The sequence below is a fragment of the Cricetulus griseus genome, chromosome 4 (assembly GCF_003668045.3).
Source record: "Cricetulus griseus strain 17A/GY chromosome 4, alternate assembly CriGri-PICRH-1.0, whole genome shotgun sequence".
NCBI classification, from domain to species: Eukaryota; Metazoa; Chordata; class Mammalia; order Rodentia; family Cricetidae; genus Cricetulus; species Cricetulus griseus.
The window spans coordinates 104,729,385-104,750,932 of record NC_048597.1 but is presented as its reverse complement, the minus strand read 5'-3'; the positions used below and the strand labels follow the sequence as shown (position 1 = coordinate 104,750,932).

At 52.7% G+C, this 21,548-nt stretch overlaps 1 protein-coding gene across 20 annotated transcripts in view; it reads left to right on the top strand.

Moving 5' to 3' along the window:
- The window catches only part of Ncor2 (nuclear receptor corepressor 2), a 160,456-nt gene that overhangs the window by 56,008 nt on the left and 82,900 nt on the right, over positions 1 to 21,548 (top strand). For all 20 annotated transcript variants that reach the window (XM_035443336.1, XM_035443333.1, XM_035443334.1 and 17 more), the window contains 5 exons: positions 4,433 to 4,560; positions 5,229 to 5,406; positions 12,168 to 12,347; positions 16,175 to 16,288; positions 19,922 to 19,978. In XM_035443336.1, the coding sequence (XP_035299227.1) occupies positions 4,433 to 4,560; positions 5,229 to 5,406; positions 12,168 to 12,347; positions 16,175 to 16,288; positions 19,922 to 19,978 (657 nt within the window). The remainder of the gene's footprint in view (positions 1 to 4,432; positions 4,561 to 5,228; positions 5,407 to 12,167; positions 12,348 to 16,174; positions 16,289 to 19,921; positions 19,979 to 21,548) is intronic.

The following is a 21,548-nucleotide window of genomic DNA, read 5'->3' as shown; positions in this document are numbered from 1 at the left end:
GCCATTTCCTGGAGAGGTCCTGCCTGGGGCTTTCCCTGCCCTCCAGGCTGGTGCCCTTCCTCTTTGTCCGTTTATATCGCTCATCTCCTTTCTCTGTGCCTGCCCAGCCTCAGGGAGCCTTCTAGCTGCTTCAGCCCCTTCCCTCTCACCTGCTTCCTGCTCTTTGCCCCATTTGTGTCCTCCCCCCATCATTTAGGGTCACTGGCTGACCCGAGGCACCTCCTGCTCTCCTGCTGGGCCATTGGTGACGCAGGATGTTGCCAGACAGGACCTAGTGGTTACTAACCCCATGGGGCGAGTGTGGCCTGATGGGATAGCTACAGGTTGGAACATGTCTGTCCCCTGGTGAGGCCCACGTGCTCCTTTTCCAGGGAACATACTTGCTCTTTGGCCTCTAGCCCTTGCCAGGCCATCAGCAGCCCTCTGCTGATTCCTGGGGACCATGGAGGGTCTCTCTCGTGGTGAGTGTCCAGGCCTCATCACTTTTCTGTACTGGCTTGGTGAAGGCTGGGGTCTGTGATCTGGAGCCGCTTGTCTCTCTTGCAGCCTTTCCTATGACCCTGTCCCCCAGCCCCCTCCCCTCTCCTGGGCTCCTCCAATAGCTCTGGTCTTCCTGCAGCCCTTTCTCTCAGCTCCCCCATCCTCGTTTCCCCAGCCTTCCCCAAAGCCCCTCCTCAAGTCAGCCCCCCTTTTGCCCCACCCCACCCCTGCCCACTCCTCCCCATCCCTGTGGCCCAAAGGTGGGTAGAGCATAGCCATGAGAAACTGCTGTGCTTAATACTTCTGTCTTGGGAACAAGAGAGGCAGAGGCATAGCAAGGCCGATGTGCTACAGGAGAACACAACATCCTGGGGAGCTGTGTGTCAACCCTGGTGCAATGACCAGCTTGGTCTGTGGTGTCCTGGGCCTGGGGAATGTGATGTATGGGTCTGGGCTACTGCACATGCTCTAGTAGGCCTCTCTTCCTGGAGGCTCTGTCTTCTTACTTCAGCCAAATGAGGTACTTCATAAAATGTTGGGGTTCCACTGGGGTGACATTATACTTGGACCACTAGCTGGTCTCCATGTGATATGATAATAGGAGCCCAGACAGTAGACACCCCTTGCCTCCAGCATCAGACAGTTAGTGCCCTCATGTCATCCAGGGGTAACATGCTTCCTATAAGCCTCAGGCTTTGTTGTCCAGATCCTCTGGTGTATCGTCATGTTTGGTCCCCGTATCCCCAATAGGCTTCTGCAGTGGGGTGCAAGAGCCATGTATCTACAGGTCAGTGCCTGGCAAGGTGTGTGCCAGGGACGCCTGATGAAGTTGGCCATCCCCAGCCTTGGCATTGGGCCTAGCTAGCTGACTCTGCTATGGGATGGACCCGCAGGCTGTTGTCCAGTTGGTCACAAACTCTGGTATGCCACATAGGGCATAGTGGGACTGGATGCTGGCTTGGGCTAATGTCTTGGGTATGTGGAGACACTGAGGGGGCCCTGTACCGCCTACATATGTCACAGCTCTGCCTTAGGGTCCTCATCTGGCTATCCAGTCATTCATTAACTTACTCACTCATTCATTTGTTCGACAAATGCTGATTAGGTTTGCCACCTGCCAACTTTGAAGCCCTGGGGACAGATCTGTGAAGGTGAAGAAGCCCTCTTACCCTGGGAAGCTGATATTCTCTTGGGGAATAGTGCGTAAAGATGAATTAAAGGGGGCCTATATTTAAGTGGGGAGCAAGATATTGACAGTGGAGTTGGAATCAGAGAGGAGGGACAGGCCAAGTCCTTCCTGGATAAGCAATGTACCAGGTTGAGTGAAAGCCCTGAGGTGACATTCTGTTGGAGTGACCTGTGAATCCGGGCTTCACAGGAGTGGACTGAACTCTGTCTCCATCTGATCTTGTATGATTCTCTACTGGATTTGTTCTGGAGTACAGTGTGCTTGTTGGGGCTCTCCACTTGTTCTGTTTCCTGTGGAAATATACAGGGGCTAGGGTGCGCCTTCTCTCCTGAGTCAGGCCTGCTGCAGTCTTCTGTGGGGTAGATTGGGAGCCTGCCACCTGTGGCTGTTCCATTTCCCTGTAAGTGCCAGCCAAGACTGCAGAACCCCTGCTGTCATCATGTGATCTGGAGGAGCTGCTCTTGCTCTCTGGGCCCATCATTCTCTCAGACCACCCATGATGTCCCCCTGACTGCATTGGGGGTCACATTAGTCAGCTGGTGCAGCTGGCTTGGCTGTGGTGACTTGAGTCTTTCCTTCAGAGTCCTCTCTGTGGTGCTTTCCCCTTGAAGTCCTCCTTGTAGGGTCATCCTGGTATCCGTGTCCTTCCTGTGGGTTCCACCCTGCAGGGTTCTCCTTCAGGATTTTGCAAGATCCCCCAGATCCTTCCCTAGAAGTCTGGTCTCAGGTTTCCCAGTTGTTCATTCTCCAGGGACAGGGTCCCAGCTGCTTCCTCAGGGCACCTGACTGGTGCCATTGACTGTGCAGTAAGAACTGCTTTAAGACCAGAGCTAAGGATTGGAGAGACACCTCAGCAGTTAAGAGCCAGTGCTGCTCTTCCAGACCATCTGAGCTTGGCTTCAAGCACCTGCATCCAGCAGTTCACAACTGCTTCTAACTCCAGCCCCAGGGAATTGGGTGTTCTCTCTGGCTTGTGTGGGCACTGCACGCAAGTGCATATACACATAGACAGACATACACACAGACACATAATTAAAGATAACATCTGAAGCAAACAAAATAAAAAGGACCAAAAAGGCTGGGGGTGGTAGCACACACCTTTAATCCCAGCATCTAGGAGGCAGAGGCAGGTGAGTTATAGGCCAGCCTGATCTAAAAAAAAAAAGTTCCAGGATAGCTAGGACTATACAGAAATCTTGTCTTAGAGAAAGAGAAAGAGGGAGGGAAGGAGGGAGAGAGAAAATATGTTTAAAAAAAAAAACAAACTAAGTTATCTATAGTCCATGCTATCTATAGCTATAACCTAGTCAGACATCACTAATCAATTGTCATGCTGCCGTGTAACCAAGCAAGTGTCTAGGCAGACAGAAATAGTTGACTGCCTGGTACAAGGTGTTTTGTTTTTCCAATTAGAGTTTATGTGCAGACTTGCTCTCTTTACCCTCCCTCTTCTCTCATTTTCCCATAATGATAAGGTCGGTGATCTTGGCTCTTGTGAAAGATGTAGGAAGGATTATTTAGGGACTGTGGGATCCAGGTTAAGAACAGGATGCTAGTGAGCAGTGAGGGAGCCTGGTACTGAGTTGAGACTTAAAGGATGGGGCAATTCCTCAACTGGGTTGACTCTCCAGCACTCTTGCTGCAAGGGTAAGCTGAGGTGGAGGCCTTCTCCATGGACCATGACGACCCAAGTGTGGACAGACCAGTGAAATGATAGCATTGTTCAAAGAGGGAGGGTCCAGCTTGCCTCTCCCTCCCTACACTGTGTATGCCAACTGTTCTTCCCCGTGGTAGGCGGGGCTCTCTTGGCTGAGACCTGGGTTTATAGAACCATCATTTTAGCCCCATCTGCACTGGCTATCCCTCCTTCCCTTGCGGTGCCTGAGCCTGGCTCTCACAGGGATACTTGTCCACAAAAATACCTGGGTCTCCACCGAAGGCTGATCTGTTTCTGCTCCTAGGGATACTTGATGCTAGTCCCTTGCTAGGGCAGTTCCCAGTCCTCTGTCCGTAGGCAAGGTCTGGGATAAGTGACCCATTCTCTGTGTGGTGTTGGGGCTATATATCCTTTTGTACGCAATAATTACTCTTATTGGTTGATAATAAAGTGGATTTGGCCTATAGTAAGGCAGAATAGGGCTAGGTTGGAAAGCCAAACTGAAAATACAGAGAGGAAGAGGGGTAGAATCAGAGAGAGAGGTGCAAGCAGCCACCAGGGAGGCAAGATGCTAGAGGAGAGGTAAAGCCACCAGCCATGTGGCAAAATATAGATTGATAGAAATGGGTTAATTTAAGTTGTAAGAGCTAGTGAATAATAAGCCTAAGCTATAGGTCGAGCATTTTATAATTAGTATAAGTTTCTGCTTGTTTATTTGGGACCAGGCAGTCAGGACAAAAGAAAAGCCCCGCTTCCATTTACAGTGTGGTCCTTTCTCTAAACCAGCAACTGGATGATGTGTGGACAGTAGTAAATGTGGGATTTGTAAGCTGACTGTCCAGCCCGTGGCCTTGGAGGGGCTGTGCTTGAGTGCACTAGCTGGAGAGTAGGGCAATACAAGAGTGCTGTAGGTCCCAGTAAAGCCTTGTGGGGAGGTGTAGAATCCAGCATTTTGTGGTTTATGACCCTCCTCTACATTAAGGGCTCAGAGCATGGTGGCAGCATCCCTGTGGCAGTGGTGGCTTGAAGATGTGAGCCTCTTGACGCAGGGTGGCAAGGAAGCTGCTATTGGTCCTGCACTTTGTTCACCACCTTTTCTTCCACAGGATGTGGGGCTGCTAGAGTACCAGCACCACCCTCGTGACTACGCCTCACACCTGTCACCCAGTTCCATCATCCAGCCACAGAGGAGGCGGCCCTCACTGCTGTCTGAGTTCCAGCCTGGGAGTGAAAGGTGAGGAGAAACTGTGACTCCTTGTCTAGGCTGTGGTGTCTCTCGGGCAGAAAAGGAGACGCTGTGGGGGTCCAGACTTCAGCCCTTCCTAGTGCCATGTGCTCCTAGTGGCATCCTAGGGCCGTAACAGGGCTGTGGTCTCCCAGGAGCAAGGGCTGTGGACTTGTAGCAGCAGTAGGAGGCAGCTATGATCACCCACCCAGGGTTGAGGAGGGTGGTTAATAGACAGAAAGCTCACAGCTCTCTAATTGCTGGTTTAAAAGCAGGAGAGCTGTGATCAGCTAATGATGTCTGCTCAGGGAGGGTGAGAAGGAATAGTGTTGGGTGTGCTGTTCTTTGCATGATCTCCATAGCACTTCTCAGATCTGTGCCTTAGAGTTCCCAGGGGTTTGTTAAAATGTAGAATGTTGGTCAGTAACAATGGAGGTGGGTCTTAGTTTTGCATTCCTGGTCAGCTCAGGAGGGTATGTGGAGTCTTCAGGCTGCAATGAGTTATTGAGGCTGGACAGTCACCACAAGACCTCATGAATCAGAATCATGTCTCCTCCTGCCAGGGAAGACAGAGTACCCTAACAAAGCTCATCATGAGAACCTGGCTAGGTGGACACCTGTAGTCTTGGTCCCGAGCCTCTGTCTCCTGGGTGATGTGCATCCCTGGCCTCCCACAGGTCTCAGGAGCTCCACCTGCGCCCCGAGTCTCGCACCTTCCTGCCTGAACTGGGCAAGCCTGACATAGAATTCACAGAGAGCAAGCGCCCGCGCCTGGAGCTACTACCTGATACTCTGCTGCGCCCGTCACCCCTGCTGGCCACTGGGCAGCCCAGTGGGACTGAAGACCTTACCAAGGTACACACCAGCCAGATTGGTGGGCTCTTCTGCCACTGCTGCTGTGGACAGGAGAGGGGCTTCGGGTGGAGGCAGGGAAAGGCTGGGTCAAAGGAGTGAGGACAGTTCTGGCATGGGGGTGACTGAGCACTGGGGCTGCAGTCAGGCAGTGATGGGAAGAATCGGGCAAGGTATCTTTAGCTTGCAGGAATGTGTGCAGACATGTGGCAGGACCCCATGTATAGCTGTTAGCACTGCCTGAAATGACTGGGGAATGGGAGTGAAAGCCAGGAACTGATTGGCATGACATCGGCCCCCATGTCCCTCATAGGTACATCCTCTTTGCTCCATTGTGGCTGGGCTGCATGGGAATAGCTTGTGTGGGACAGTGGCTTGGGACTCCTCAGGCTTCATGCAGCAGCCAGGACAGCCCAGACTGCCCCATGTATGAATGTTGGGGAAGAGGGGACTAGTGTCCCTTATAATGAGACAGGATGGATGGGATGGTGCCTGGCATGTCAGGGCTTTGTGCAGACTGTTAGACAGTCCTGCTGCTGCCCAGGTCTAACTGACTCCTTGGGTACCAGGTGGGCTGGGCAGGTCTACTTCTGCAGCTATGTGTGCCTGAGGAACCCTAGAGCACAGTCAGGTGGGCCCTGTCTCCATAGAAGCGCTCTGGACTGTTAGGAGGCAGCGGTTACCCTTGTCTCAGCTCTGTCCTACACGGTCACCCACCCTGGTGTGTGAGGGATGGAGTTTGGTGTTGTCCAGCATTGTCTGCCATTGTCAGTGTTAGGCCAGCACTCTACCAGCCAAGCTGTGTCTTTGACCCTATTCACTTTTTTTGGTTTATTTTTTTGTTGTCCTAAGTAGGGTCTTCCTAAATTGATCAGGCTGGTCTAGAACTTACTCTGTAGCTCAGGCAGGACTTAAAATCACAACCTTGCCCAAGCCTTGCATGCAGCTCCATGTAGCTCTGATGACAGGCCTATAACTGGGTCAGGCTTGATCTATGCCTTCTGTTTTCTCGCCACCACTCTGGTGTGGTGCTGTCCCAGGCTAGGGCCTCTCTGAGCCCTGCTTGCTCCTTGTCAGTCAGATGCTGTAGTAGGCCAACCCTAAGTGACCCAAACCCAGCTGGATAGAGGGTTCAGCTCTGAGCCTTGCACACAAACCTTAAGGCTGGACCAGGTGACAGGACTAAACTCCAGCCTCTATAGGAGACTTAAGATATTGGCATGAGTTCTGGCATGTTCTAGCTACAGAAGTCCGACCCATTCCCAGCCTGTCTGCTCGGTTGCTGTGACCCTGTCTGGTGACCTAAGGCAGGTGCCAGGATGTCAGGGGATATAGATGGGATTTGCTTCCCCGACATTGAGGTAGTCCTCTTTCCCAGCCCCAAACTATCCCTGGGAAATAGAGGTCAGTTACAGATTGACAGACTGACACTTGCCTACCTCAGGCAGCTCTCTCTGCTGCTCTAGGACCCCCTCCCCCTTCTTTCTCTTCTAGCCACTGAGCCTGTTGGCCAGCACCCATTTCCTGCCATGTGGATGCCAGGTCTAGCCACTGTCTAGCTTGTGTTGGCCTCAGTTGCCCTGGGACACCATCACTCACCTTAACTGTGGCAGTGGCCTCTCTCACCTCTCCCTACTGCCTGCTTCTGTCCCCCTCCACCACTGGGTCATGTGAGGACGGACAAGGCCCTGTCTGGGTCTCCAAACGCCTTTCTCAGGCAGGAAAGTCTAGTTCTTTTTCAAGTGGCCATCAGGTCTGGTGTGGCCAAGCCCTGAGGTCATTTCTCTATACCAGTGCCCTACACATCTTTGTGGTTTCTTAAACCTGGCTTGGCCCCGCCTCTAGGCCCTGACACTGGCTGTTGTGTGCCTGGTTCCCCTGTGTTTCCCTCAGGCTTGCTGGACTGATGGCAGTGGGTACCCAAGGCTGTCTGGGAGCCCCTGATGGGATGTTGTGAAGCCTTGGCATGGCACTCTGCTGACCATACTGGGTTTGGACTTGGGACAGGTGTGGCCACTGGACTGTCCTCCAGCCCTGCACTGTGGGAGATGGGTGACCTCGCTCCAACTGCTATCCTGCATCTCTTCTTGCCCAAATATTATTCCTTCCATCCACACCATCCCTTTTGCCCTGTGCTCACCTCCTCTCCCTCCTTCCCCCTTCTACCACCCCTCTGTTGGTTTTTCTTCCAGCTCCAGTTGCCTGTGTCCTTTTGTCTCTAAACCCTTACCTGCCCATTCCAGACACCGTCCAGCCTCCCTGCTCTGTTGGTATATACCTCCCCACAGGTCCCCCATCCATCCATCCGTCCATCCGTCCATCCATCCATCTGTCCATCTGTCTATCCATCCACTTGTGCAGTCTATTTTTTCTTGCTTCCTTTCCTCTCCCTCCAGAGGTTCTGGGTCCTGTGACTGGTGCCACCAGGATAGACATTTCCTGTACTTATAAGTGTCCAGTCTATGTGCCTGCTATGCCTCCAGTGGCCAAGAGGACTGTCTTCAGTGCTGACGGGAAGCTAGGAGGGATATCCTGATTGGGGGCAGCAGCTAGGGACTAGCTGGGTGTGTGGCAGCTAGGGACTAGGCTTGAGGGGGAAGTGGCCACTCAGGACAGTGGGGTGGGGTCTTCCTGCCTTGTACCCAAGCAGATGAATCAAGCAGCCCCAGGCTAGGGGTGGTCAGCAAGGAAGAGGTATGCCCAGGAAGGCTAAGGGGACAACAGGCTAACACTGAGTGTACATCTTCAGACCCTGTCATATGCAAAGAAAGCCCTATGGGGCCAACATAGGAGATCCCTGCTTGAAGCTCCTGGAGGCTCTTCTTCCCATCCTAGGACCCCTGTTAGCCCTGAGCCTGCCCTTGAGGGGCTGTGCATGGCCTCTTAGTGGTGGGTCTCCACAGCTGGGTAGCAGGTGGGTGTCTCCATGTTAATATGATCCTCTGCTATCACCAGCTGCTTGCCAGAGTGTCCCAGTCCTAGCCTTGGGCTCTTCTGAGTGTCTTGTCCTCACAGTCATCTAGTGCAACCACTTGTGGCTCAAATGTTCCTGTCACCCTGTCTTAGGGTGACTATTGCTGTGATGAAACACCATGACCAAAGCACCTTGGGAGAAAAGGGTTAATTTAGCTTACACTTCCACATCACTGTTTATTATCAAAGGAGGTTAGCACAGGAACAAACAGGGCAGGAACCTGGAGGCAGAGGTCATGGAAGGGTGCTGAGGTCATGGAAGGGTGCTGTTTACTGGCTTGCTCCTTATGGCTTGCTCAGCCTGCTTTCTTATGGAACCCAGGACCACCAGCCCAGGGATGGCCCCACCCACAATGGGCTGAGCCCTCTCCCAACAGTCACTAATTAAGAAAATGCCCCACAGATTTGCATCCAGCCAGATCTTACAGAGGCATTTCTTCAGTCAAGAGTCCTTCCTCAGATGACTATAACTTGCATCAAGTTGACATAAAACTAGCCAGCACATACCCCCTTTAGAAAGTTCTCTGCTTCACCTCTCTGACTCTCATTCTGTCTCTTTGCTTGATGGTGTGTCTCTGTCTCTCTCTGTCCCACCATCTGTCCCTCTCTCCCCCTGCCTGGGCCCCGGCTGGGCTGGAGCCAAGCTCCAGAGGGACTGGGTGGGTGTGGATGGAATGTACACGGCTCTTCAGAGCAAATGTGGTTTGTGAGGACTCCAGCTGGAGGCAGGAGCAGGGATTTGGGGGGAGTTCGTTTGGCAGTAGTGCCCTCCTGCTCAGGCTTCCCAGTGCTTGGGAGTTCATTGAGCTTTGTTTTAGGGGACTTGAGATGTCACTGCAGAACCTTCTCTGAAAAATCTTTGGGTGGTTGGGGCCTGGGACACCAGCTTAAATGCAAACCCTGAACCCTGGCATCTGTAATGAAGTCCAGGCTTGGTAGCTTCAGGCTGAGCTCTGCCCAGGTGGCTGACGTCAGCGTGGCCCATCCCGCTTCTTAGAGTGCGTAAAAGATAGAATGCGGAACTCTGGATACCCTCACCCCGTACCCCACACAGGTCTGAGAACAGCAGAAAGCAAGTCCTCCCTCCCTGCTCTCCAGTTGCAGCTTCTTCTGTTGATCCCGCACTCTGGCCTGGAACCTGCTGCTTAGCTGGCTTGGCTGGCCACAGACCTTAGCCTGAGGCCTTTTGTGACAGGTCTTTGTCAGAAACTGAAAATTTCTTATTGCTGTCTTGAAGCTTTCTGTCTAGGCATGGGGCAAGGAAGACTGACTGACTCAGCGGAGGCTGTCTGGCTGTCTGGGGAGAGTCTGTTTGACTGACTGGTGGACTGGGGAGGGGCTGGTTGGTGGACTGGGGGAAGATTGACTGACAGGGGAGATTATGACTGACAAGGAAGGAGACTCTGGGGAGAGAACTAAATTGCCACCTGGTTTCTTGTTGAACTCAGGGCTTGTCTGTCCTTGGGCTTGGGACCCACGGGAGGGTGAGCAAGCAGTCACCTGACACATAGGCTAGCCTGCCAGGTGCCCTCATTCTGGGCATTGACTTGCTCCCACCATTGGCTTGCTGTTTGTGAAGGAACCAGTAGGACAGTCAAGAGTCAGGGTGTTGCCCCCCTTCCTCTCACCATTCCCCCCAAAAAGAGTCCCTACATCTGTGAAGGAGTCATTCGCATGGCTTCCCCCAGCCCTGTAGACTGTCTTGGTGGGTGGATTCTCCCCTGCTGGATGTTTCTGTGATTGTGTTTCACAGTCCATGGCCTTTGTTCTTGTGGCCTATTATGTGGGAGTGTTTGGATCAGCAACGGGGACCTGCTGTGTGTTTGTGCACTGTGGGGGGTGTGGGTTGGGTTATTTCATGCCTGCTTCCAAGGATGAGCCACCATGAAAGACAGCCTGATCCAGCTGGTTCAGGAAGTGGGGCTCAGCCTTGGGGTGTGGCTGGGGTTGCCAGCTGTGTCTTCTAAACTGTGCTGCCTCAGACTCAGAAGGACAGAACCTTCTATAGACGGATGGCTTTGGAGACCATCCTGGGCTGCAAAGAGTTTGGCCCATGGTTTCAAGTTGGCCCCTATTCTCTTTCTGTTTCCCTCCCTTCTGCTTGTGGGGAACAGAGCAGAGGGGATAATATGACCACTGGGCTCAGGGGAATCATACTCACCACCACCTTCTGTTTCCAGATGCATATTGAGACAGTACCCTGGAGGATTCTGTGGGGAGGAGAGCCTTAAGTCCTCAGTCCCCAGTGTGCCATGTCCCTCTGTCCTCATATGTTAGATGGCCGAATGAGACCAGGGGCAAAGTGCTGGGCTGGGAGTGAACTGATGGGGACAGGGACCCCTAAAGAGGAGGACAAAAAGAAGTTGTAGGCTCTTCTAGTTACAAGAGGAGTGGGGGTGGGGGTAGGTGGGGCACCTGGTTGCCCAGGCTGCAGTTGTTCCCAGGAATAAAGTGTCCTGTGTCCATAGAATACAGCTGCTTGGGGGTGGGGAATAGCCGCTGACTTTGCCTGGCCATGCCTGCCAGCAGCTGCTGCCTTGGCCCAGAGGGAAGCAGGGTGGGGCTGGCCTTGCTGGGAGCCAGGGTAGGGACAGACTTTTCTAGACTCTGGGTTGTGCATTTTGAATGTACCAGGCTTACAACTCACTGTAGAGGTGAAATTACTCCTGCCTCTTTCCTTCTGCATTGTACAGATAGGGACACTGAGGCAGGCAGCACCCGTGTACTATCTGAGGTCACAGAGCTGAGTCCTACTGAGAGGGCCTGGGATTGGAGCCTGGCACTGTATAGATGAGAATTAGGCTGTTTTTCTAACCTCCTTGTTCCTAGAGCATCCCAGTGCAACCTGGGTGGTCTCTGACTCTAGCTAGAGAACAGAGGAAACCATGGAGGAGCCAGGTTCAGGGCCATGAGTGAGATACCACATTCAGCCTCAGGGAGGAGAAGCCCTTAGCAGCCCCCATGAAAGATTCCCATACATGAATAAGAGCCAGATGTGGTGGAACGGGACCATCATCCCTGTATTCGGGAGGCTGAGACATGAGGATCTCAAATTCAGGGACATCCTGGGCAACAGGGAGAGAAGGCCCAGCAGCCAGGAGCACTTGTAGAAGACCCAGGTCTGGTTCCCAGTATCCACATGGCTCACAACTGTCTGTAACCCCAGTTCCAGGGGTTCTGACCCCCTCCTTTGAAGGGACTGGGTGTGCACGTGGTGCATGTACATACATGTAGACAAAATACTCATAAAATAAATTTTTATAAGATTGAAAGTAAAAAATGACTTAGGTGATAGGTCTGTGGTAGAGCGCTTGCTTAGCATACGTAAGGTCCCGGGTTCCAACCCTAGCACTGCATAGAGAAAAGAAGTGAGTCCCGGTGACTCTGCTGGCTCCTATGTGTTATGACAGGTATGTTTTCTGAATAGCTGACTGCGCCAGTTTAGGGTCTGTAGACTGTTTGCATAGACTGTCATGTACCTGTGGAGGGCATATGGGACTGGTCTGGAGGGGTCACTGTTGGCCTTATTTCTGTTCTGGAGGCATAGGAAAGAGATAACCAGGAGGAAGCAATAGGGACTGTCATTGCTCAGGTGGCATCACAGCCTCCTGGAATTTGCCTTTAGAGACCACAGCCATGGGAAAGGTGGCCTGGCCCAGGCAGGCTCTATCTACATGCCCAGTTGTGACTGTTTGGGATAGGAAGCTGGTGTGCTGCAGCCTGAAGTCACAGCGGGAAAAGAGGTGCCAGGGTCACTTGGGTGAGCACATTCTGCTCCTGTCCACCTACAGGACCGTAGCCTGTCGGGCAAGCTGGAGCCTGTGTCACCTCCCAGTCCCCCGCACGCCGACCCTGAGCTGGATCTGGCACCTTCTCGGCTGTCCAAGGAGGAGCTGATCCAGAACATGGACCGCGTGGACCGTGAGATCACCATGGTGGAGCAGCAGATCTCCAAGCTGAAGAAGAAACAGGTGAGTAATGAGGATAGGAGGGGCACTCCAGTGAAGGCAGGTGCTGGTCCCCACATCCCCAGATGCCCAGAGTCATGTGATTTCCTGTTTTTCTGGGAATGTGTCTTGACTTGGGAAGCCTCTAGACTGGGCATGTCAATGGTTGTGTGAGAGGCCTTTCGTCAGATTCTCCACTTTCTTGAAAAGCTATCGGGACTCTGGGGGTGGAGACACACCTGAATTCCAGCAGAGAGTCCAGATCCTTCAGGGACCAAAGCTTCCTGGAAGAGGCACCTTGAGCTGCCCAGGGCGGATAAGGGGCCTTTGGCTGTTCCTTGCATGAGATGAATGGGATCTGGGAGCAGGGCAATGAGGTCTTCTAAGATGGTGGCCCAGAATCCCAGAGAGAGGCGGGGCCCTGGTGCAGTTAGGTCAGCCATGCCAGGCTGATGGAGAACTTGCATCTTCAGTCCTCCAGGTCTGGCTTGCAGGTGGCTAGAGCCACCACTAGAGACTGATGAGTGTCTAGAGCTGTTGCTGTTACTAGTTTTGTCCCTTCTCCTCCTCCTCCTCCTCCTCCTCCTCCTCCTCCTCCTCCTCCTCCTCCTCTTCCTTCCTCCTCCTCTTCTTTTTCTGAGACAGGGTTTCTCTGTGGCTTTGGAGCCTATCCTGGAACTAGCTCTTGTAGACCAGGCTGGTCTCGAACTCACATAGATCCACCTGCCTCTGCCTCCCCAGTGCTGGGATTAAAGGCGTGAGCCACCACCACCCGGCGGCCTCCTCCTCCTCCTTCTCCCTCCTCCTCCTCTCTCCCTAAATTGCTTTTTGAATGGCATTTTATAAAAGAATGTTTTTTTTAAATACTCATTTGTGTGTGTGTTGCTTGTATATATTGTATATACTTTTTGTACTTATCGTATATAGTTTTTCTTGTGTTAGTTATAACCTTTTTGTATTAGACAAAAAAGGGGAATTGTGGTGATATATTATTTATGATTTATTAAAGCTTGCCTGAGGATTCAGAAAGCAAAGCCAGCCTCAAGTGATAGAGGTCAGGCAATGGTGACACATACCTTTAATCTTAGCATCCATACTAACTAGCCAGGCAGTAGTGACACACCTTTAATACCAGGACTCAGGAGACCGGCGGATGGATCACATACTTAAGAATACTAGAGGAAAAATTGTGGTAGTCACTGTTCTCTTTCCATCTTGTGCTTTGCCCCCCCCCCATTTATTTATTTGTTTGTTTGTTTGTTGGTTGGTTGGTTGGTTGGTTGGTTGGTTTTTTGAGACAGGGTTTCTCTGTGGCTTTGGAGACTGTCCTGGAACTAGCTGTTGTAGACCAGGCTGGCCTCGAACTCACAGAGACATGTGATTTCTGTCTTGCTTCTGTCTCTTGAGTGCTGGGATGAAAGGAACATGCCCCCATGCCTGCATCCTAACCCCAGATATATTTTGAGAAGTATATATTTTGATCTAGCTTGTATGTACAGGTGCCTATACCCTGGAGTTGGAGTTGGGTGCTGAGAACTGAACTCAGGTTGTTTGCAAGAGTGGTACATACTCTTAACCAGTAACCTGTCTCACCACCCCACCCCCCAAACTAAAGTTCCCAAGCATAAATGAATCATTTTAAAATTTACAGTTCACTGGCAATGGACCATGTTGTGTAGCCCTCACTTCCATTGTTCTGAAAGACCCAGGGCCATTTAGCCCTGGTTGGGCCACTTCCCAACCCAGAGCCACCCTTGTACATCTGTCTGTTGAGCTACTGGACACGTCGCATACACCGCCTCACATATATTTGCCTTTTGTGTCTCTGGCTCTTGCCCTCAGCATAAGGATTTTAAGAACATAGATGAACCTCACTCCTCTTCAAGGAAAAGTACTATTTTTTCATGTGGCTGTATTGTGCTTTGTCGTATGTGTTTTGAATAACTGTTTCTGGTTCTCCCGGGTATAGATTTGCTGGGTCCTGTGATGGTGACTCTGTGTGTCAGTGAGGTATACTGTGGTCATTTCCACAGTGTGTCAATGAGGTACACTGTTCCACAGTGGCTGCACCATGTGCAGCCCAGCAAGTTCTCCTGAGGGCTGCAGTCTTTTCCGTTTGCACCCAACGAGTTTCCAGATTGCAGTGGTGCAGGGCTCATCTCTGTGTAGCACATGGTTGAGAGTTGTGTGAGGCCTTATAGCCACGCCCACACCAGGACTTGTACAAGGTCTTTTTGGATGTTCCAAACACTTTTATAGGGTATGCAGTGTCACTGCTTGGCCACAGTACAAAAGACACCGAGGGTCAGAGAGGTGCGGTGACTGGAGCCCTGAGTGTTGGAACTGAGGTCTGATGTCAGTCTGGAGAGGTGTGCTGTCTTAGTCAGGGCTCTATCCAAGTCAGTGTTTTGTTCTGGTGTCTGGGGAGGGTCTTTACACTTTGTACTTGTTACATTTCCTGACTTCATTATTTGGCTTGAATGTGAGAGCTGCCACCAGGGGTCACTGCAGGACAAAGGCAGCTTGACTCATCTGGCTTCAGTGCTGACTGTTCTGCCTCATCTTCTCCCCGTTTGGGGCCATGAAGCTCTGCCCCCACGTGACTGAACATGCCAGCTCTCTATGTGCATAGCAGGCAGAGTGGAGCATGCTCTGATGCACTCATGACGCCCTCTGTAGGTTATCACATCTGGCTTTAGCCTCTGATGTAGCCTGAGGATCCATGTCTTGAATGAACTCTCTGATCTTGGCTTCTATCTTTGGGGTAAAGTGGACAGCAGCAGCAGCAGCAGCAGCAGCAGCCGCAAGGGATGCCAGGTACGAGGGAATGAAGGAGAGGTCCAGTGTGAAGACACAGGCATGTGTTGGTGATGATGATGGCGATGGTTGGGGTGGTAATAAGCGTGATGGTGATGATAATGGAAATGGCAGTGATGGTGGCAGTGGTGACAGTGGTGATGATGGGGGTGAGGGTGGTGCTGAAGACGGTGGTAGTAATGACGTTGATAGTGACAGTGGCAGGTATGTTGATATCGGTGGTCATAGTGGTGGCAATGATGATGGTGCTGATGACAGTGATGAAGGAGATAGTGATAACGATGGGGGGAGGTGATGTTGACGGCCATGGTGGCGGTGGTGATGATGTGAACGGTGGTGACGATTGTGGGGATGGTGGTTATAATAGGTGATAGCGATGATGGGGATGGTGATGATGGTTGTAGTTGTGGCACTGGTGGTGATGATCTAATGATGTCGGTGTGGCCGTGATGGTGATGGTGATGGTGTGATGGAGAGCTGTCTGGTGAGTCTTCCTCTCTACCTCCCCCAGCATTCTCCACATATCTCCTGGTTTAGCCTTCTGTAGATTAGTAACTCTTCATTCCTGAGAGAGGAATACGAGGTTCAGAGACATTGTGTAGCTTCCCCAAGGCTGCATGGTTGTAAGAGTCAGGAGTGCTGTTCCAGGCTGAGGGCTTTACTCTCTGCTTGCGGCATGTCCTGGAGCCCTGGAGTTCGCAGTGGTGGTGGGTAAGAATGGCTGGCCCCTTGCAAACCCAGCACAGTGCTATACCTACATGACCTCATTAGTCCCCATTGCAGCCCAGATGGGAATCAAGACCTAGCAAGGAAGAGTGCCCCCCCCCCAATCTCTGGGCAGGATTTGAACCCAGAAAGCCTGGTCCAGGCTGGATGCATAACCACCAGGGAGCCTGGCCAAGGAGGGCACAGAGTTTCTGGGTGACTCACAGGAAATGGCGATCAGCCTGACTTCCTGTGTGTGGCTGTGGGCAAGGGGGGAACAGCGCCTCAGCTTCCGGCCTGTACTGCTCACACTGTCCCCTTCCCTGCAGCAACAGTTGGAGGAGGAGGCCGCCAAGCCGCCCGAGCCCGAGAAGCCAGTGTCGCCACCACCCATAGAATCAAAGCACCGCAGCCTGGTCCAGATCATCTATGACGAGAACCGGGTATGCCCTGCAGGAGCAAGCGGGTGGTGTGGAAGGGTGGCCCATGGGGCGCTGTATGACATAGGGATCAGGCTGGAGGAGAGAGATGTGCTGTCACCTCCCACACGCATAGCAGACCCAGCGACACACTTGGTGATACCAGTATTTTTATACTGCCAGTTAGCTGCCGGGGTGGTCCTAGAAGGTGCACATGGTAGACATTTCCATCATAACCCATGGAGGAAACTGAGACCCAGAGAGAGGGAGTGACTTGTTCAGAGCCACACAGCTGGGATGTGGTAGAAGTGAGATTTGAACCAGGCTCATGAGCTTTGGGGCTTGATTCTCAGCCTGGGCCTCTGCTGCCACAGTCCCCTTGGCTCAGGCTTGTAAGCTGCTGCCTCCTGGTGAGTAGGAGGGATGCTTCTGTCTCTACCCCTGTGGGATCCTCTGATTGGCTGATTCCCTGGCAAGCTTTGGACTACCTTCAGCTTTCTGTACCTGGGTAAGAAACTGAAGGCCAGAGAAACCTGAGAGGGCCAAGGCTTATGCCTCAGGGTCTGTAGGAAGTAGGTCCATGTTTTTTATTGCTCAGGAAGACACTCAGAGAGGCTCAGAGAGGGCAAGGGACCTGCCTGAGGTTGCACAGCAGGTTAGGTTTGGGGCTGCGACACAGACCTAAGATTGAATTGGCTCCAGGAGCCTGTGAAGGAGGTAATCAGAGAAGTGGCTTTCTCAAGTCGCAATGGACACATGTTTCTGAGGCCACCTTCCTGCTCCTCTTTGCTCAGCTCTCCTGCTTCATATAGGGTCCCTCTGCACTTTCCCTCTAACCCTGAATACCTCCCTGATTCTGCCTTTGTGCTAGCTGAGGGCTGCATTACAGCCAGGCACAGTAGGGGTTGGCAGGAGGGATAACAACTGTGACATACCCTTGTTGTCCCTCAGCCTGGGGTGGGCCTGGAGCTGGCCTTACCTCCCCAGCTTCCCTTGAAGAATGGTAGGGCCTGATGTCTCCCTGGAATCAGTAGGGTTAAATTTTAGCCCCCCTCCTTTCTGTTCCCCAAAGAGGCAGGACAAGGGCCTGTCTCTATTGCTCCTGTCCAGGTGGCCGGGATGCCCATGGCCTTGTACATTTTGATACACCTGTCCTCAAGGCCAGCTTGTGGTTTTCCCACCTCCCTGGGACTCTGTGGATGGCACAGATGTCTGTGCAGCAGCCAGAGGAAGGGTATGTCACAGTTGGGGAGGGAAGGGATCTAAGGTGGGTAGGGGGACAGGTACTGGATGGGCATGACCGTACCTTTGCTCTTCCTGGCACACTCTGCTTATTGTACCTGTTCACCTGTGTATATGTGACAATTGGAGGGTCTGGGGTGGGCCCGTGGGGTCACTATGCATTTACGTGGCATACACTTGTGTCTGCTTGGCATATGTATGGCTATGTGTGCACAGCCTGGGCTCATATGGACACATATGTGCACTCTGTGTGTGTTGATCTAGATGCTGGGGCTTACCTGTGACATCAAGGTGTTGTGCAGTATGTAGTGGTGGCTAAGGACATGCTGGCTCCACCTCGCCCCAGGGTCTCTGCCTGTGTGGCTCTGGATCCTGAAAAATGCCAGGGAACTCCAGACTTCTTGTTTGTTCTCTGGGCACCCTACCTGGTGGCCTTAAGCAGTGGTGTCCCCCTGGCTCTGGTTACCCTGTCTACAGGGTTAGACATTCAGGTAGATGCCTATGTGCTTAAAGTCAGAGCTGAGGCTTCAGGGGCTGATCTGGTGTGCTTTCCTTGATTGGGGTGTGTCCCTATGACTTCCAACCACCTGGCCAGCAGGCACCTACAACCCAAAGCTGGTGTTCTAGACCTCTAAGTTGCTCTGCTCACCCTTGTGAGAGAGCTGGCCTTGTGGGCGAGCTGGCCTTGTCTCCACATAAGGATGACAGATAATAGTGTCTAGGAACCTGGTGTATGCCAGGGCTAGTGTTGGTGTGGTGTCCAAGTGCCTGTTGTATGCCAGTATGGTGGGGTGGCTAGGGAGCCTGGCTAGGACGTGACCTGGGAGGACAGGACTGTAGATCCACTAAGAGCCCTGTGGTCCTGTCCTGGAGCAGGTGTGAGGGGCTCAGTTAAGCCTAGATGATGAGGCTGCTCCCTTGTCCTCTGTGACCTGATCAGGGAGGTGAGCATGGCAGGGCAGCTGCCTCCCTGGAGCCCCCACCCCATGGCTGTCTCTATCCAGTGTGCAGGCAGCATAAGGTCAGGTGACAGTCATCTCAGGGATTTGGGGACGGATGCTGAGACCTCTCTGGGTGGCGGAGCATGGCAGGTGGCTAGGACAGCATGGCAAGTAGGAAAGATGTGCAAGAGCCTGAAGTGGCTGGATCTGGGGTTTCTGGGATCAGCAGGGTTGTAGGAGGGCGGGGCCCCCAGCCAGCTTCAGCTCCCAGGGTGGCAGAAGATGGTAAGGAGGGAGTTTGTGGGAGTTGGGGTGGGGAGTGTGTGAGAGGATGTAGGCCTGAGGCAGTCATTGCCTCTGTGTTCCCAGCCACCCTTCCTGGGGTGTTCCCTGTCCCTGAGGAGGGACAGCAAACGTCACTCAGCCACTTGCAGCAAGCACACCCTCGTACAAGCTGTGAGTCCAGCCGCCTTAGTGGGTATGGTTTACAGGGCACAGGGTCCTAGAGCCTCCAGATCCAAGATCCTTCTCCAGCTGTTCCTGGGGGCTCCTTTGTGTTTGGTAGCACCCCTTTTACCTAAACACAAAGTTCATGCTTTGCCACAGAGCTTTGTGACACACACTAAGATACCACAGCTGAACCAATGTTAATCAAGGCTGTTAGTCTCAGGGTCCCAGCTCAGCACAAAGGATCCAAGAGTGGGGTGCTTGCTGTTTCTGATGGGCTGGGCCCTTGCTCTAGGATGAGGTCATTCTAGTTGCCAGCTTAAGCCCACCCACACCCCGCAGCCCCTACTGGATGTGGGTGGATTGTCTACTCTCAGCTGGCTCTGCAGGAGTACAGCTCTCGGGTAATGATGGTGACTTCTGTGGCAACTTGAATTTTCCTTAGCACCTGCTTGGTCACTCTGCTTCCTGGCACCATGGGTTCAGGCTTCTCTAGCTACTTCTGTATCCCCCCATTCCAGCCTCCATGCCTCCTTCACTCCCTGCTTCCTGTGAGTCGGTCCTGGTGGTCCCAGTCTGGGCAGATAGCCAGGCGGAGACACAATGTTGTCTTCATGTGTTGGCCTCTGAGGACGAGATCCAGCCTGTTGAGGGGTGCCCCCACCGCCATGGGGCCCTCTGTAGCACGCTTCTATTTTCCTAATGAGTCTTGGTTTGTGAAGGGAGGGGACAGAGGCCAGAAATAGTCACTCTATTATGAGACTGGATCCTAGACAGCTCTGGTATCCCCTTCCACTGCACTGGTTGAGGTCAGCAGACATCTGAGACATCCAAGCCTGGCAGAAGGTAGCGAATGAGGCTGTAGCCTGGTTAGCCATGGTCAGACCCCTAGCTAGGGCCAACATGGGATTCCTGCAGGGTTGACCTGAGTCCTCCATGCAGACTGGGTTTTATCCTCATTCTGGAGGCACTGGTGCTAGTCTGTTCCGAGCCCTGTTTTAATTCCACTCTTCTCTTTGCCCTGCAGAAGAAAGCAGAAGCTGCCCATCGGATCCTGGAAGGTCTGGGGCCCCAAGTGGAGCTGGTGAGCCAGGCTTGGCTGGGCAGGGTGGGAGGAATGGGGTTGGGTAGCAGGTGTTGGGTGGAGGAGGTGGGGGAAGTCATATACTGCCCAGCACTGTCCCCAGGGGGAGGCAGGAAGTAACACCTCCTGATAAGGATGCTGACAGATAACTCTGAGTGGCTGGGCAGGGAGCCTGTCCCTGCCTCTGAAGCCGGCCTATGACCACTCTAGCTCTGTATGAACATCCACCCCTCAGTTGACTGATCTGGAGTCCCTTCTCTGAGCTTGATGGCTGTGTCACCCTCTGTAGGATCGTTGACTTCTCAGTGCTTCTGCCTGGGACAGTGCCTGCCTGTGGTGGGAAGGGTGGCCATGACTGCAGTGATTATTATCATCGTCCTGCTGGTCTCAACTGTGTCACAGCAGGGTGGAAGCAGCCCCAGCCTCAGTGGAACTGCTGGAGTGGGTGGTGCACTAGAGCCAGTTCCCTACTGCCCAAACATGCCCCCTATGGGTGCAGCATTGGATCACATAGACTGCAGGCTGGTGTTGCTGGCCTGTTGGTGCACAGGGTGAATGTGGGTCTGGGGTGTGTGCAAGTACTCTTTGGGTATATGTGAGTCCTGGACACTGTATGCTTGCTGACGGCTGTCGGGAGGGGATCTCCTGGCTTGGTCCATGGTGCACCCTAATACAGTCTGTTCCCAAAGAATCTGTTCCCAAAGCTCCTGTCCTGCCTGTGGTCGTCTCTATGACCCCTTCCTGCACCTGGAACCTGGCCAGAGCTGCTGAGCCACCATGGGGTCTCTCACTTCCTTCATATTCTAGTCACCGAACTGTACCACCCGCTGTATAGTTCAGCCTTTCAGATGCCTGTGATACCATGGTCCAAAGGAGCTCTGTGTCATTGCTCTTGGTTCTTCTGGACATTTCCTCTGAATGGAGCCATGCAGCCCATGGCCTTTTGTTCTTGCAATCTCTTTCTGCCTCACCCTGCCCCCAGCCTCGGGTGCCTCATGTTCCCTGCACTGTTGACATTATTGGTGCTTCATCCCTTTTCAGGGCTGTGTCATATTCCATTGTTTCTGGACTGGATTTTATCTTTCCATTCTCAGGTGATGGCATTGGGTGGCCTTTTGTTTTTGTCTACTGGGAATAAAGCTACACCACAAGAATAGGAGCAAAGCAGCATTTGTCTCTCTTGAGCCTATGTCTAGGAGTAGAATAGCTGGCACCTGTGTTGTTTTATTACCCTACAGAATTTCCTGGCTGGTGTCTAAGGTGGCTGCTCCATTCTGTATTCATTCCCACTTGTGAGTGTGTCTCACCTCTGTTTCCCCTTTTTGCCATTCTGTCCAGACTCAAGCCTCTCTTTCCTCTTTATTTCTAGATAGATTTTGGGGGCCAGGTGTGTGTGCATGTAGCCTGAGGACACCATCCAGGCAGGGAGACCCGTGACCTCTTTGCTCTTGGGGAGAAAGTAATGTTTTTACTTGAGATGCTTACACAGATGGTTCCTAGAGGTTTTGCTATCTGGACTGAAGAGGCGATCAATGGCCTATGAGGGGGACAGTGTGGGGACATCTGCTGA